Here is an 18,899-nt window from a genome sequence, read left to right on the forward strand (position 1 = left end):
ATCAACTTGCTATCTGTTATTCTTCGCTTGACTTTGAGATATTCACACCTTAGACATACAATATCTTGTACAATAGTATCACCTCATCCATCATTTTATAAGGCTGCAATATCATATAAAGTATGGTTCTAAATATTTAATTTTAAATAACTGGACATATCTAATGTGATAACTGTATTTCAGATATTCATTATTTTTAAAGCTAATAATTATCAAGTGCTTACTCAGTGCCAGTCAATATTCTATGATTCATATGTTAACTCATCTAACTTTCATTTACCACACCTCCAAAGTATGTACTGTAATCCCTATTTTACAGATGTGTAACCTGAGCACGTAAAGGTTAACAAACTTGCCCACGATTCGAGATCCAGGGATCAAACCTAGATAGTACAGGTGTACTGAAATCTGAGCTCTTAAGATTAATACAGCCATTCCAAAGAGAGGAGTGGAAAAAATAATGGCTTATGACTTGATTTCCATTGTCAAAACCTCTGCAACGTCGAAAGCCATTTTTTTTGCACAATGTATTCAACCAGAATTAAGAATTCTTTTAGCTCTAGAAATACTACTTAAAAAAGAAAAAAAGCTCTTTACATTTGGAATAGTGTTTATGTCCTTTTTATTCAGACATGGGCTAGTGCATAAAAACATCCTTGGCTATACTTCCTTAGTTATCTTTATTAAGATTTTGTTTCATTTATTTCCAAATAGCATTTATTGTTCTTTTATTATAAAAGTAAGACAGTTCATGTTAGAAAACCAAGAAAACACAGAGATGGGTAAAGGAATGCCACCCACAAGATAATCCCACCACCGAAGAGAATCATTCTTCCTAAGTATTACATTTGATTTTATTTGAATTTAACTAACTTAGAAATAATAAAGTGAAGAGAATTTCTGAACCTCAGGTCTAGTCTCTTGTGTCTTCTAAATCACCTGACCAATGGAGACCCACTACTGTCATTTCAGAAAGAGGACTTACAGTCTATGAGCAGCCCAAAATCACATCACATTTTAGCTTGCTGCTTTATATTTAGCGCACGACTCGTCCTCATGGTTTATCGTCCCTGAAGTTTTTGCCTTTTTTCTTGTTCATCAGATCAGACAATATCCTTCATATCATCAACACCAGGACACAGTGAACTCTCAGAATCTAATTCACACAATATATGTATTGTTATCTACTCTCCTCTAATAACATTCTTTACAAAGCTCTCTGACATTTTGTTCTAAAATATGCCAATTGCTCCCTGCTGTAATTTTTCATTAAAATCCTGAGTTAGTCTTCATATTTTCCTTTTAGACTCCTATTGTGTCACTGAAAAATAATATATTTGAACAATTTTTTCAGAAAGAGCTCAGAAGGTATGTCCAGGGATGTTTTCTTTAGCCCTTACACTTGAGTGATAGTTGGTTGGGAATGGAATTTTATGATCAAAATGATTTTTCATAGAACGTTGTAACTATAGCTCAGGCTGTCTTCTAATAACAGAATTAAGAATGAGAAATCTGATGCCAGTCAGTCTCCTTTCTTTGCAGGTAACATGTTTCTCTCGGATTCTGGGAGCTTACAGGTTTTCAGAAAAATCTTTACCCTTGAAGTTGTATATCTAGACGTGTTTTTTTTTGTTTTTTCTCTTTCGATCTATAAACATAAGTCTTTCTTCAGTTAAAGGACATTTTCTTCAATTAAGAAAATTTTCCCCAATATTTGCTCTTCTTTGTAAGATGAACACTACATATCCTGGGTATAGTTTGTTTTTTACAGTTTTTCTTATATTTCCAATGTTTCATTTTTTTAATATTTTATGTTTTATACGTTGCCCTTCTCTTAAGATCTCAAATTACATCTTCAGCAATGTCCAGTCTATCCTTTAGGCCTGTAGAATATTTATTTTCAGTAATGATAAATATTTTGAATTCAAAGGACTTTCCAAGTCTACTTTTTCACAGTAGCCTTTTGTTGTTATAGTTAGTGGATCAACTGACCTCCAAGAATCTCCAGGAATACTCAGTAGAACTTACCCTTCTGCTTCCTCTATTATTTCTATTTTCCAGGATCCATTGTTCTGTTTGTTCATCTTGGCCTCTTTCCTCTTTCATTCAGTTGGTTTTCCTCAAATCTTTGGATTCCTTTTCATACTGATAAAGGGAGAACTCATTTCTGCAGCAGTTTCGTGAGTGAGAGGCCCGTTTGTAGTGATCTGTGCTGCTCTCTAATTGCAGTCTTCTGCTGAGACTGTTTCCTGAACAAGCTGACTCTGAGTTTCAGAGAGTCTCTGGGGCTTTACTACGAGGATATTTCACAACTGTTGCAGGCCTCTCTTATGCCTATTTTGGGCTGTTCCTTTGCTCTGCAATAGCTCACTAACCACAATATATTTAAGAATTAATGATATAACTATAACTTATTTATGTTACCTAGCCAAAGAAGTAACATTAGAAAAATACACCTGGCATTTAAATTTTTTTTTTTTTTGAGGAAGATTAGCCCTGAGCTAACTACTGCCAGTCCTCTTCTTTTTTGCTGAGGAAGCCTGGCCCTGAGCTAACATCCGTGCCCATCTTCCTCTACTTTATATGTGGGACGCCTACCACAGCATGGCTTGCCAAGCAGTGCCATATCCGCACCTGGGATCGAACTGGCGAACCCCGGGCCACCAGAAGCAGAACGTGCACACTTAACCGCTGCACCACCGGGCCAGCCCCTACACCTGGCATTTAAAGAAACAAATCTTTACAGCTTTCATATCCCTAAATTAATTGAAAAATGTAGTTTGTAGACAGGAAAATAAAATACCAGGTAATTTTATATAGTCTATTCTAACTCTCCATTTCTAAACCTCTATTTTCCTAAGTAAAGGTTAGATATTCTAATTCTACTTTATAGGAGAAAAGTAGTCATACATCTTTTTGGAAATAAGTATGCCACATGAGAACATATTTTCAGTGTATTTCTATAGTAATAGATATAAGTAAGACCATTACAGTTGAGTTTAGGGGTGAGCTGGGGAGGGAAGAGAATATAATCAACAGTTGAAAATACTAAGTTTAAAAGCAAAATCTACATAAGAAGTAAAATCAAGTACCACAGCACTCAGATACCCTTCAAGTAGTTACACATTGCCTTTCTCCTAAAATGTCAGTAATACAGAAACTGATTCTATAAAGTACAAATTAATCAACATTTTTTTCCCTCTGAAAACATGACTGGTATCACTACAAAAATTTTGATGTCACTAAAGGAAACTGACAAAATCACCCAGTCTCAGCTATTTCATCATATTACATGGAGGTCCCTTTAACCATGACTAGATAAAACATGTTTCTACAGAAAGGATGATATAGCTAAGGCTGAATTCATTTAAATGTATGCAAATATAATTAATATTTTTAAGTCAAAGGTCTTTTTTTTTAAGGGTTCTGCCCAAATGTACCCTTTAGAATTTTAGTCTTAAATATTCAGCAATATCTCAACTACTATAATTATGTGACAGACTCACTTTAAGTTGCTAGGCACTGATAGAAATTCAATTTTTAAGGAAAATCATCAAGCTAATATATTTTTATAAAAAAATCTATTAGTTTTGGTATTTTCAATAAACAATTTTATATATTTTGGGCAAAAACACTTGGAAACTTCTTGACTACTATATTTACATGAACTTCAAAGAGAGATACTTAGCAGAATATTTTATGTAACAGAACATTTAAAGACTGATAATATAGTCATTTGCAGACATCCAAAGAACATCTCAGTTGCAACCACAACTTCCCATTTATTTTTCTGATATATAAGTCAAATGTTTACAGCATATGGTAATTTAGGTATTCATAACGTCTTTTCCTTTTCTTCACTTAACAAACTTGACATATATATTTTTCTTTAAAAAACACTCCACCAAGACTTAAAAATTCTTACACTTTGGAACTAAGTTGATATAATTAGTACACATACAACACATGATAAAATCTGTATTGATTTAAAAGTACTGATTTTTAAGTAAGAGAACTGTAGAAGTTTTGTTTGTTTAAGATTCAGGTATTTAGGAAAAAGTTTGAAAAATTAAAATTTCGAACTCTGTGTGTAAAGTGCACCATGTATGTCACAAAGCAGAGCATGGAAAACATCATGACGGAATTTCTTTTAATTGGTCACTAAATAAAAGAATGCCTCATTGCCTGTTGTGCTGTATGCTCAGCCCTCTGCACATGATGGGCACCTAAGTGCCTTTTTCATTTCTTCTAAGCACTGATACCACAAGGATATGTGAAAGATAAAGGGTGCCAAACACCAAACATAGTGCTTGCTGCCACTCAACCACTTCAGAAATAGATTTAATCAAAGACGGTGTTAACAGTCCTGGTTAAGTAAAATAAGGTTCTTGGGTTATAAAAGGATTACAATTTTCCATACTGGCTTAACCCATTACCTAATGCATATACTGGAAGTGATTTTAAAATGTCATTTAGAAAGCAAGAAGATAAAATATTCTTTATGTGTTAAACGGAGGAATTATTAATTTCAGGTAAAGTAGTATGCAAACTTCTTTACCCTATAAAATGCTCTATCAAGTCTAAATTCCTAATGATCAAATATGCTAATATATATTTTGATACCCTAAAAACACCCCATGTAACTTCTTCCCATAGTCTTCATACTTGTAAGGTTAAAAGATTTGCTTAAAAACTTTCTAAGGTGTTTCTTCTTCCTACTTATGGTTAAATTGTTAATATCACAAAATCCATTTAATAAAAATTTCTGGTTTATTTTGACTTAAATAATTGTTTATTTGATCTCTTGATTTATTAACTGTTATAATTCCATATAAGCACGTATCAATAGTTCTATTTTCATAGCTCCTAAAATATAAAACTGAGGAAATGAGTTTCACAAATTATGACAATATATTTGGAATAGTTACAATTTAGTATTTTAACATTAAGAAAAATAAGGCTTCAAAATACTGGTCATTTTGTGTATTTTATGACACAGAAATGCACTCAGTGAACACCAGTGGGTAACAATATATCACTGTCTTTTTAAAAGTCTCCTAATCTGTTCTGCAGTAGACTCTAAAACTAGCTCATCTGTTTATTATGATGGAGCGTTTCCTTGTGTAAGCTGAAGTATGCAAGTTAGGAAAGTTTATAGCAGCTGCTTAATAAACAAAGCCAGATTACTGGCAGTCAAAGTAAGATTAGAAAAAGGTGAAGACATAATTCTTTTTGACAATGACTAGCATTTTTAAGTTTGCCCACTGGGCACTCTATTTAAGTAATAAAATCAGTGTCTGCAAACTTGTAACAGAATCTCCACTTTGGCAATTAATGAGTGTCAGAAAGTATGGGGGGGACACTATGTGACGGAGTTACCCCCTTCTCCAGTACCATAATTATGTTTTATGAGCATGATCTGGCTCTCTGAATATGACTAAATTCTCAGCAGAATAGCAGGAAGCAATTATTTGTAGCAAACACCATTATGACATAGAATTTCTGTATAGGAAAGTAATGTGGAATAAGACCATGGGAAAAGGGAAGAAGTTAGGGGGTAAAAAAAAACCAGACTCAAGAATTATGCAAACTTAAAAGTGCCACACATTTGTATACAAATAAGCTGTACTAAGCAGGACACGTATTTCTGCAAAAATACCATAAATATCTGATATGTACGACATAAAAATACTCAGTGTTGTCCGTGAACTGAGGCCAAACTGCAAACTGTTTATTACTAATCCATGACAAAATAAGCAGCTTGTATCAAAAACTTAAATAAATTATGTCACTAGCACACTGTTTAGTTCAGCTGATTTTTTTTCATAGCATTTTTTCCTTTTTGATGAAGGAAGTAGTGCGCCGATTTATATTCTGGCACAAACTCCTTGTCCTGAGAACCAGTAACAGTTTGTGGAATAGCTATTCTGAGTACCACTATCATAAAGCACAATGCCTAATGGAATAAACTGTATTTAAAATGTTGCATATATAACATCCTTTTATTTTACTCCAAATTTATTAAGTTCTGAAATTCAGAGTCCTGGTTATATTCTCTAACTTTGTAACACTTAAAGTGTATCTGTCACATGGATGACACAATATACCAGATGGGTAACAATGCTATCAGGCTTTACAAATATAAATGTCTATGGGCAGTTAAATTAATTCTCAACTAAGTATTAATACATTCTGAATTTGATTAAATGAAGTTTAACAAAGTTAAGTCTAACAAGGACCTCCTGTAAATTAAGCAATAAATTGGGTATTTTTCATCAGTCTTTTTCAGCAACTCCAAAATCTCTGTATGATACTTACTGATGATTTTTGCAACATTCCTTGAGGGACTTTGATCAAGCAATAATTCAGGGACATTCACCATGTGGAAAATAAATATTCTGAAAAATCAATACAGAGCTGATGAACACAGGAAACAATCAAAACCAGTGAAAATTAAAAAAGGTTCTAGAAGATGTGTTCCACTCTAATTAAACATGTAAGTTCAAACAAGATACCTTCCTTCTTCCATGGGAAAAATGTGTTGCAGCACTTCTTTCTAATGCAAAGTTGTGGTACTTCTTTCTAATAGAAAGTTTTATAACAAAAGCTGCTTTTCACAGCTACTGTTTTCTAAAGAGACTAAAATTTCAGAATTAACATACCAGATAAAAAATTCCTATTTTCCAAATCTTATTTTCTTAGGGAAGCCAATGTAATTTCAGCTATTATAATCCTGATCCCACACAGCACAAAGATGTTCAAATGACTTTCAGCTTCTAACTGGTAGATGGATTTATAAATATTTTGAAAGTAGATATTGACAGGATTTAGCCAATGATTGTGTTAGTATCTCCATTTTCTTAATCAGCTGTATCCCCAGTGCTTAAACAATGCCTAACACATAATGAGGGCTTAAAAATAGTTGTTGAATAACTGAGCTGGAGGAAAAGGAGTTTAGGATGACTACCAAGTATATGACATATTTATGTATATATAGCTGAATGACGTCACCATTAACTGAGGTAGAAAAAAACAAGAAGAGGAGTGTAAATGGGGAAAAAAGAAGTTCCATTCAGGCACACTGATTTCTCTGGGAATTCTAAGTGGTAATATCCAGAGGGCAGCTAAATATATAGGTTTTAAGCTTAAGAGAAAGGTATGGAACAAAGAGCTTTTTGGAAGGTCTTACCATATAGATAGTAGTTAAAACTGTGAGTGTGGGTGAACTTTATTTGGGAGACTATGTGGCATGGGAAGAGGGTAAAATCTTCTCTCATGAGAAAGTAAAATCTTTGGAAAAACCAGCACAGGGGTCTATGTGAAGGGAATGAGGAAGAAGTAAAGATGAGATTCTAGAAGGAAACTGAGAAGGAACAGTCTGGGAAGCTGGGTGAAAGCCAGGAGAGAACTATGTCCCAGAAACCAAGACAAGAGAACATTAGGAAGAACGCGGTTAACAATGTCAAATTCTACAGAGACATTGTAAAGATGGTTAATACATCTGGCAGTTAGAAGATCATGTGTGATGTTAGTAAACACCGATTCAATGGAGTGCACTTTAAGAAGCTTAGTTGTGAAGGGAAGGGCATAAAGGACTAAACAAACAGGGTGGTAGGGTAAAAGAAGATTTTGTTGAGTCTTGTATACAAAAATAACATCACACGACTGGTCCAGTTCTACCTTTCTGCCTTCTACCCAATTCAATCCCTCCTCTGCCACTCGCCCTTCAACACAGCCTCATTAACAGCCTGGTATACATCCTTCTAGATTTTGCTCCATGCTTATAACATTTTATACAAATACATACATATACAAACATATAGGTTTTTAAAAGATTGCTCATTTTATAAAAATGAGATATTATGAATATTCATCTTGATTTTTCTAACTCAACTATATCTTATGAAAATCTCTCCAAGTAACTAGTACAGCTTTAAGACACCCTTCTTCATGGCTGTACAATAGTCCATGGTGTGGCCATATACCTTGATTTATGCAAGCAATCCCCTGTATAACTATACATTTTTCTTTTGCCACTAAAAACAGTGCTGTAATAAACATGGGATATTTGCAGAAGTGTCACTGCTAGATCAAAGAGCATGGGTATTTTTAAAAACATTTTTATAATGGTAAATTTTGAACTTACACAAAAGTAGACAGAATATTACACCGAATGCCGATGTACCCATCACTCAGTTCTAACAGCCATCAATCTTCAGCAAGTCCATACCCCTATTCACCCTACCCCTGTATCATTTTGAAGCACATCCCATTCATCATTATTTCATCCAGAAATATTTCACAGTATGTATCCATAATAAAGAGCTTTTGTATTTTGTTAGCTGCTGCCAGACTGTTCTTCAAAAAAGACTGTACAATTCATATACCTCCCTTTTTATTCCTTCTCCTATTAGGTAACCACTTTTATAAGTTGTTAGTTTATTTTTCTATTATTTCTTTTAAAAAATGTAAGAAAATATACATTTTGATATATGTTTTTCTTTCTGCTTTTTCTCCCCAAATCCCCCCAGTACACAGTTGTATATTTTAGTTGTGGGTCCTTCTAGTTGTGGCTCATGGGATGCTGCCTCAGCATGGCTTGATGAGCGGTGCCCTGTCTGCGCCCAGGATCTGAACCAACAAAACCCTCAGCCGCCGCAGCGGAGCGCACCAACTTAACTATTCGGCCATGGGGCCAGCCCCCGATATACCTTTTAAATCCTTAAATGTCTATAATTATCTTTCTTTCATCCTGACAGGAGACTAATACCTTGCTTAGGTACAGGATTGTCATGTTGTAGGCACTTGTCTCTCAGTAGTCTATCTTCCACTGTTGCAAGTTACAAGTCCAATGCCAACGTGACAATACTTCCTTGTAGGTAATCTGTTACATTCAGAACTAAAAATCTGACCAATATATGTCTAGGGGTGTATGTGTGTGTCTTCATCAATCTACCTGGAGCTCAATGAACTTTATAACTGATAGATTCAGGTTTTCTTCAGCTCAAGAAAATTTTCTTCTTTTGTATAATTATGGACTATCTTCCACCTGTTTCATTTTCCCCCCTTTTAAATTCCCATAAACAATTATTATTCACATGTTAGATCTGTTAGGTCTCATAGATCTATTCCCTGTCTTTTATCTTTTCTTAAAGGATTCTTTCTCTTTGTATTTTTGCTGTTTTGTGACGACTTATTTTACTTGATTTTCCAGTCTAATAATTTAAGTCCAAACAGTGATCATTAGCTTCAAAAAGTCTTTTTGTGCCATACTTGAACTTTCTTAAGTGCTCATTTTTGTTGTTGTTGAAGTTATCTGTTTCCTCTAGTAGTTTTGTTTAGCTGAGTTAACATTCTATTTGTTCAAAATGTTCTCTCAGATTTCTAGGTAACCTTGGAGGGTTGTCGTTCTTCATTAGTTCACTGCAACCCAATGTTGGAGTAGTCCAAGAGGCAGCTCTCCTGCACGTGGTGGACAGTAAAGCGCATTCACTCCTGTGACTGCCAGTTAGCAGCTGAAGCACCAGGAGGAAGCCAGCTGCTTGACTCTACGTCTTCTCAAACTTCCTTAGTCTCAGTAATGGATGACCCTGGCCTACAGGTTCAGCTGTTCCTTGGACTCATGGGGGTTGGAGAGTCCTGGCATAACTCCTAAGGGACAGTAACCCCTCCTCACCAATTCAACAAATATTTATTGAGCAATGTCTATGTACCAAACACTTAAGGCATTTACATTTACTGGAGGGTGAGAAGAGGTGAAAATAGATACTGAAAGGAAAGTTGCCAGCTTTATAATTTCGCCTATAGTTTTAGCTCTATTCATGAACATTACTATCACCAAATACTGCTGTCAATGCTTTAAATTATATTTTTCTCTCTTTATTCACCCCCCTTGTCTCCTCTTCCTATAAACAGCGCCACTTTTGGATGGGTTATAATTAGTGGAAGCCCTGACCATTTCCTAAGTGAAATACAGAAACTCTCACTACTGCTGGTCCCTTCTCAAAACTATTGAAAACCTATCAGGTTTTCCCCCAACACATCATCTTCAGAATTTCTTAGTATTAAAAAAAAAAAAATCAATATCCTGCATCTTATATGTGCCATTTATCTTAACTGAGTTTTGTACAAAATTACCCCAAACAAGTATAAATCACCTATTAAATACATGCTTAACTTCTTAGTCTTGCTCATTTTTTAAAGTTTGATATGCTTTTAAGTCATTTTTATTTTTTTCTACAGCTTCTTCATTTTCATTTCCATGCAATTTACCTGTTGAAGAAGCACAACAGTTTGCGTTCCCACAGTTTGGATTTTTCTTGGTGCAGTTCACTATGTTTCCCTGACTTTGGTGGTTCCCGCAAATGGCAGCTGCATCCTGAGGAGTGGCAGTGTAGGGTATTCTTTCATCAGGGGGCATGTAATGTTTTCTTTCTTGCTCATTTTTTATTTAATGTTAGCAACTGTTGATACTCAATGCTTGGATGTATTAACTAATTGGGAGTTGCAAAATGGCCGATTTTTTTTTGCATTCTTTTAGCTGGATTAATTTTATAAGAAAACACTTCTCCTTACCTATAACGAGGTTACCCAATGATGGAGTTCATATAGGAAAGGGAAGATAAACGATTTTTTCTCTTTTTTGCCTAATCCTTAAGATAATAAACTGGTTCTCTGATAAGGCCTTTTAACAAGACCTTATATTAGTCTTTAACAGCTTCCCTAAAATATGCAATGCAAGCTCATATTATATATTTCCTGCCCCAGACTCAGAATCATCTGTTTTTTCCAAGAAGACTTGGTTTTCTTTTAATAGAAAAATATTTCAAGATTATAATCCAGGCACTAGGAATGATTAGCGTTACTGTCTTAGTTGTTGCTTTTAGATCTTTCTCACTGAACAAAACAAGGAAATTTTATGTATTTGTAAATATTTTAAGTTTTCTTTGGAAATAATTTCACTCACAAAAAGTTAGAAAAATAAAAAATATTAAACACCATATATCCTTTACCCAGATTTGCCTATTGTTAATGTTTTACTCTTGTTTGATAATGTGCTCTCTCTATATACATGTGTGTATATATACATTTTTTTCCCTGAACTATATGAAGGTAAATTACAAACATCATGGCTCTTTATCCCTTTGACATCAGTGCCTATTTCCTAAGACATAAGGATATTTTCTTGTTGCCACAGTATAGTTGTCAACTTCATAAATTTACATTGATAAACACTAATCTACTGTCCATATTCCTAGTTAAATGATCTAAAAATGTCCTTTATAATCATTTTTCCCCTCTAGTACAGAATCCAGGCTAGGATCAGGTATTGCCTTTAATTATTACCTCTTTAGATAGTCTGGAACATACTGCCTTTACTGATATTTCATAACACTGACATTTCTTAATCTTCTATGACATTGGCATTCAAAAAGGAACATTCTTCATGATTATGCATTCTTAGCCAGAATGCTATAAAAGCGATGTTATATCCTTCTCATGGTATCACATCTGGAAGCACATGATGTATATCTGTCCCTCCTTTGATGATGTTAATTTTGATCATACAGTTCAGGTGTTGCTAGATTTCTCTACCATATAATCACTGGGTTTTTTCCCTCCTTTCATGTAAATATCCTGCTCTTCATCAAAAAATTCCCCCTAGATTTATCAGCTATTAGTGACTCTTGCCTAATCATCTTTACCATGAAGGGTGTAAGTGATCAGGTAGGGGAAGGGACTGACTAGGAAGGGGCATAAGGAACTTTTTGGAGTGATGGAGATATTCTGTTTCTTGATAAGCCTGGCTTATACAGGTCTATGTGTTTCTCATACTCAAAGAATGTTATATTAAATAAAGAATTGTTACTTTCACAAATGTAAATATTACCTAAAATACTCATATACAAAAACTGAACTCTGATTAATGAAATGCATGCTAAAGTATTTAGAAATGTTCACAACTTGTTTTGAAATGCATTAAAAAATAAGATGGATTGATGGGTAGATGGATGGACAGATAGATAGATATTTGATAATATAATAAAGGAAATATAGCAAAAAATTAACAACTGTAAAATGTAGCTGGTGACTACAGGGTGCTCACTCTAAAATTCCTTGAACTTTGCTGTATGTTTAGACATTTTCATAATAAAATATTGAGATTTTAACTTCTGCGCAGCAAAGGAAATCATCAACAAAATGAAAAGGCAACCTACTTAACGAAAGAAAATATTTGCAAACCATATATCTTGTAAGGGGTTAATATCCAAAATATATAAAGAAGTGATACAACTCAACAGTAGACAGACAATCTGATGTAAAAACAGGCAGAGGATCTGAATAGACATTTTTCCAAGGAAGACATATGGATGGCCAACATGTACATGAAAAGATACTCAACGTCACTAATCATCAGGGACTGCAAATCAAAACCACAATGAGGTATCACCTCACACCTGTTAGAATGGCTATTATCAAAAAGACAACACATAATAAGTATTGGTGAGGATGTAGAGAAAAGGGAACCCTTGTGCACTGTTGGTGGCAATGTAAATTGGTGCAGCCGCTATGGAAAACAGTACGGAAGTGACTTAAAAAATTAAAAAGAGAATTACCATATGATCCAACAATTCCACTTCTAGGTATTTATCCAAAGAAAATGAAAACACTAATTTGAAAAGATATGTGTACTCCTATGTTCATTGTAGCATTATTTACAATAGCTAAGATATGGAAACAATCTAAGTGTCCACTGAGGGATGAATGGATAAAGAAAATGTGGTATGTGTACACACACACACACACACACACACACACACACACACACACACACAAAGTGGAATACTATTCAGCCATAAAAAGAAGGAAATCTTGCCATTTGTGACAATACGGATGGAACTTGAGGGCATTATGCTAAGTGAAATTAGTCGGACAGAGAAAGAAATACAAATACCATATGATGTCATTTCTATGTAGAATCTAAAAACAAAGACTAAGTTCAGAGATATAGAGAATAGATTGATGGTTGCCAGAAGTAGGGGTTAGGAGGTGGGTGAAATGGGTGAAGGGGGTCAAAAGGTATGATCTTCCAGTTATAAAATAAGTCATGGGGATGTAATGTCCATCATGATGACTGCATCAAGATGACTGTGTCATAATGATGACATGATGACTACAGTTAATAATACTGTATTTGAAAGTTGCTAAGAGAGTACATCTCGAAAGTCCTCATCACAACGAAAAAAAGTTTTTGTAACTATGTATGGTGATAAATGTTAACCAGACTTATTGGAGTGATCATTTTACAATGAATACAAATATCAAATCATTATTCTGTACACCTGACACTAGTGTTATATGTCAATTATAACTCAATAAAAGAAAAAAAAAAAGTAAAGAGTAGATCTTTCTGCCTCAAAACTATAGACGTTCTCCTATTGTCTTCTGGCAATGGCTGAGATTAAATAAGTATGGTTTGATTATTATTACCTTACATATAACAACAAAAAAGTAGTATTACCTAATTGCTTATAGAAATTCTTTAAAATTCTGTGAGGATATGGCTAGTTATGAGACTTATTAAATTCTTTTTCATTGATTTTTGCCTGAAACATGGTGAACGCTTCCAATCTGTAGACAAAAGACTTTCTTCAATAAAGGAAGGTTTTTTCTGTTATATTTTTAATTGTTTGGGTTTTCTTAAAAAAACTCTAAGCATGCCAAAAGTTTTCTGAAATATTCTTGTGGATCTTTCCTTTTTGAAATTGTATTCGTAAAACTGTGCCCCTACCTTGCAACAATGACCAGAGTTCAACCACCTATATCACAAAAGTAAAAATGCAGAGACGACTCAGTAATACCGGGAAAAGACAGGAAGAGCTTGGTTAGTAGCTCTCTAATTCATAAAAGAATGAAAAGAAGTCACCATAGCAGCAGTGGAGGTATTAATGGGGAGAGATTCTGCAGTAGGCTGCAATGTAATATCAGCAATTTGTGGGGAAAAAATCATGGAAATAGGGCAATAGCATTATAACTCCATTTATACAGAGAATATGTAGCAAATACCTAGGTTTCTAAATCCACAAATCTTAAAAGCTGGCTAGCATTATTCTAAGGTACTCAAACATTTTACGTGTTATAAAGTAGAAGTAAAATGTTCTACTAAATTTCATGTCAAACAAAGAGTTGAATGTAGATTATATGAAACGAACCTGTGTAACTTTCATCATCATCAGATAAAGGCACCTCTCTTTTTAGCAGCAATTCCAATTCCTCTGTTTCTGCTACATCCACTGGGCGCTCCCCGTGTTTATTAGCTTGAAATGGATTTCCACCATGACGAAGTAACAGTTTCACTATCTGCAACATTAAATAACAGGAAGATTTAGTCCCTTCATAGACTGTATCATTTCAACTATTCTCTTGATAGCACTCATAATATCCTTCTATCTGATCTACTCTGCCTCCAATCCTCATAGTGACTATTCTAAATCATGATTACTCTCTTCAAGTTCCATCTTCATTGCCATCACCCTGCATCTGATGACCTTATCTACTACAAAGAAATTTCCTCCTTAAAATTTAAGCTGGGCTATTTTAGCACTAAATCTTATCATTTTTCTTTGTGTTTCATCATTCAACAAATATTTATTACCTACTAATATGTACTGCTCCAAGTTTTGCAGATAAATCAGTGAACAAGAATAACAAGCTCCCTGGCCTCTTGGAATGTGTATTCTAGAGGGAGTCTCAAAAAGAAGCATTTCCCTTCTGTTTAAGGCTAGTATCATGACGAGGGCTCTTAGTCTTGTTCTTTTCCCCGTCTCCCAGGAATTTAAACTAACATTAACTGACACAGATTTACTTAGAACTAACAAGGCTTAAATTTCAAGGTTCTCACTTTCATGGTCTCCTTACAAGGCCCTATATCTAATTTTGTATTCATTGCTTTGAAATTTTTCTTAAAGAAACCCTCTCCTCCCCCACCAAATTTTTTTTTTTTTCCCTCCCCCACCAAATTTTGTAAGCTTTGGGCTCCACAAAACTAGGATCTGCCTGGTTAGTTGTTCCATTTCTTTTCTTTGTTGCTTCTTATCCTTTTCCTTTCTATATTTTTAACTTCTTTTTGACTGGCTCCTTTCTAGAAGCCCATCTCTCCAGTTCACGTCTCTTTCACCTTAAGACATGAAACAGATAAAACAAAAAACTGTTCAAACTTACACTCCCCTCCTCTAGCTCACTCTCTTCTTTCCTTTACAGTCAAGCTCCTGAAAAGATGTTTAACCCCTGCAGCCTTGACCTTTTTATTGGCCCTTGACTTTTCTACTTAAAATTATGCTATTCTCAGTCCTATGAAATAGGTCTTCTAAGATCTGTAAAGATCTAAGCCAATGATTGTTTCCCTAGAGCTCTATCCTTGATTCACTGTCTCATGCTCTAGTCTACATCATCTCTTTGGAGATCTCACTCACTCGACTGTGTGAATGTGATGACAATTATGCAATCCATTCATTCATTCTCATTTTCTTGCTTTCTCAGCCTTCTCTCTTGAGCTCCAAACCCAAACATCCAAATGTTCACTGGATATATGCAACTCAATATATTTTTATTTCAGTAGAACAGCTGAAACCAATAGGTCCCAAACAGAGTTCATTAAACTTACACCCTTATCTTCTATCTATTTCACTTCTCAGTGACTGGCAGCAAAATATACCCAGTCATTGAAGACAAAAAGCTGGGAGTCATCACTGACACTTGTTTTTCACTTAGACTCTACATCTAATAGGTGGCCAAGTGCTATTAATTCTGCTTCCTTACCATCTCTTGTTTTGAGCTTCCAATTCCATTGACCTTAGTGTGTTCTATCATACGTAAATATATACTATAATTTATTAACATATTGCTCCCCTTATTCTAGACCATAAACTTCATGTGGGATCAAGTCTTTATTTGTCTTTGTATTTCCAACACATAACTATGACATTTTCTGGTACTTAGAAAATATATCATGTCTTTTCAAAGAAACAATATTAAACAAGATTCTGTAAAGTAGGAATTTCTAACAAATGAAAGTATTTAAGAATAATGGAAGATTCATAGTGAATTAAATAATGAAAAATTTTTTCTAGACTATGAAAGCAGCAGCTATTGATGTGGAAAATTTGAAATGTAAAAGAATGTGTGAAGAAAAACTACTCATGATTCCAACTGTTAATAGCTTATTCTTCATTTTGGTTACTACTTTTTATCAAATTATACATGCTTATGATTTTAAAAGATCAACTAGCTTTTCAAGGCTGCTGCTGAAGAACAACTGTCCCTGACACTTATCTCCAAGCAACATACTTAGCCTCTTGCTTCTATATTTTTCAGTTTTAGGCACTGTCTACAGTCTTACAATGGAAGACATGGATTCAGCACTCTTTCCCCAACTCTCCTCCCATACACACACACCTCCCTCCCTCCTAATTTTCCAATAGAGTTATATTATTTTTTTGTATGCATTATTATGATTAATGTAAATGTTGAGCCAAGTAGTACACTATGACTAAATTTCCATTCTTATGCAATTTTATTTTCCCCCATGAAGTTATCCTGATTTTTCATTTGCTTAGTTTTCTACATAGTCACCTTTAATTCACCCCCTTTTCTGCTACAAGTACAGATCTCTTCAATTTAATATACTATCATTCTTTTTGGTTAGAAACTCCTTTCTCCAGACCTTCTAACTTGCTCTAAAATGGTTGGTGGCTCTCCAGATTTGCTTCCTAGTTGTCATCTTGGCATCTCCCTTAATCCTACCATCCCAGAAACACCCTTCTTCTCAATTTTATGTTGGATTATATAGATCTTATCTTCTTTCTTGGTTTACTCCCTCATTTTGTTGAATCATCAACTCCAGGAGATTCCTGAGAAAGAGTAAAGTAAGTATTTTGAAATGTTTACATGTCAGAAAATATTTTTATCCTATCCTCACTGGATTAATACTTAGCCTAGATATAGAATAATTTTCTCTCCAATTTTGAAGGCATCACTCCATTATCTTCTAGCTTCTAGTGTTGTTACTGAAAGTCTGATGCCATTCTGATTTTCTACCTTTATGAAACTTGCTTTTCTCTCTCTAAGCCTGAGGACATTCTTTGCTCCCATTGTTCTGAAATTCCAGGATAACGTATCTTTGTCCTGGTCTTTTTATATCCATTGACCTGAGCACTCAATTGCCCTTTCAATCTGAAACCCCATGTTCCCTCAGTTCTGGGAAAATTTCTAGTTTTATTTATTTGATAATGTCCTTTTTGTTTTCACTGTTCTGTCTTCTAAGAACTCTTGTTAAGATATTGGATCTCGTAAATTAATCTTCTTTTTCTGAATTTCCCCTCCTCCATCTTTGTCTTTCTGTTTCCTAGTTTCTAGATTTCCTCAACTTTAACCCTCAATACTCCATTTTTTCATTTATGCTACCATATTATTAATTTTCAAGAGCTTTTTAAAATTTCTTGACTGTTCCTTGTTTAATGCATCCAGTTGTTTCATGGCGACAATAAACTCATCTCTTTGGCAAAGTCAGTGGTTTTTTTGAAGTTCCTCCTGGCATTATTGTATTTTCCAAGTTCCTACTTTTCTATTTACTTGTTTTGGTCTTTGCTTTCCACATTAGAGACTTTCCTCAAATGTCAGGTGACTGATCATTGGCTGTCTACATTAAGGGCAAGGCACTAAAAGACTTAGCTTTGTAGCATGGGTAGGACTAGTTGACAGATGGACTTCATGCTAGTGCGATATGACTAGGCCACTTCATCAGATGCCCACTCCCTCATCCTCCCAACCTTGGCTAGTTCAATTTCCTGTGGAGAAATCTTTCAACTCTTGGCTAGAACTCTAAGCCTTACTGTCAGCATCCTGGTTGCTGATAGGAAGCTGGAGTCTTAATGTTCTATATGTTTTACTTAATTAACTTACACTCAATCCTTACTCTCAACTATTCTGGCAGTCTGGCAGTCCAGAATATATGATTTACACTTGCCAGGAAACAAACCTCCAATCATCTGCCAGGCTGGGAAAAGTGCAGTCATCTGGATGTGTAGAGTCAGAAGGGGATATGAAGGTCAAAAAGACTGATCCAATCCTCTTGTTTCAGTCCTGTCTTAAGAGGCACTTCCGGAAGTACCCAGTGCCATCAATTCCTGAGCTTTAGTTTTTCTAGGAGTTGGAATGGCTTTGGTTTCAATTTTCTTGGATCTTCTAAATCAGGGGTTGGCAAATTTGGTCTGTAGGCCAAATCTGGCCTGCCAACTAAGAATAGTTTACATATTTAAAAAAAAATACTTTAAAAAGGATTAGTAAACGAGAAGTACAGAGGAGCAGGAAGAGGGAAGAGGGGGTGGCGGAGGAAGCATGTGGCTTGCAAAATCTAAAATATTTACTATTTGGCCCTTTCCAGAAAAAGTCTGCCAAACCCTTATTTTAGGTCAGTAACCACTCATTCCTCTAATTTCCATTTGCCAAAATGTTGATTTTCTTGTCTCTTCTGTTCTTTGTCCTTGTGGGTCTCTGTCCTTTAAAATCTCCCTTTACTATCATTTCAGGGGTTTGAGAAGGTAACCGAAGTAAAAAACTTTTAGTTACTATAAATAATACTGTAGTGAACATCTTCATAAGTTGAAAAATTTCCATTTTTAAGCTTATTTCCTTAGGCTAGAACTCTAGAATGAGAAAACAGAATAAAGGATCTTGATACTGCTGAAAGCTTTTTATACCCATGAGGAAATAATCAACAAATATTTATGACATGCCTATGATGAGTCAGGGACAGGTGGTTCATTCAAACATGTTACGAAAACTGTAACCTAAATAATCAACACTTTATAGATTAATTATTCCAAAAAGGAGTTAAAGTA

The 18,899-nt window shown here is 34.7% G+C and overlaps 1 protein-coding gene across 6 annotated transcripts in view; it reads right to left on the reverse strand.

Moving 5' to 3' along the window:
* Positions 1 to 18,899, reverse strand: part of ANKRD12 (ankyrin repeat domain 12) — a 136,679-nt gene that overhangs the window by 29,565 nt on the left and 88,215 nt on the right. For 5 of the 6 annotated variants that reach the window (XM_046671805.1, XM_046671803.1, XM_046671807.1 and 2 more), the window contains one exon: positions 14,214 to 14,361. In XM_046671805.1, the coding sequence (XP_046527761.1) occupies positions 14,214 to 14,361 (148 nt within the window). Of the gene's footprint in view, positions 1 to 6,318; positions 6,399 to 14,213; positions 14,362 to 18,899 lie in introns of those variants that run through there. The other variant, XM_046671808.1, reaches the window with a different exon arrangement.

This window comes from Equus quagga, chromosome 9 (assembly GCF_021613505.1).
Source record: "Equus quagga isolate Etosha38 chromosome 9, UCLA_HA_Equagga_1.0, whole genome shotgun sequence".
NCBI lineage: Eukaryota > Metazoa > Chordata > Mammalia > Perissodactyla > Equidae > Equus > Equus quagga.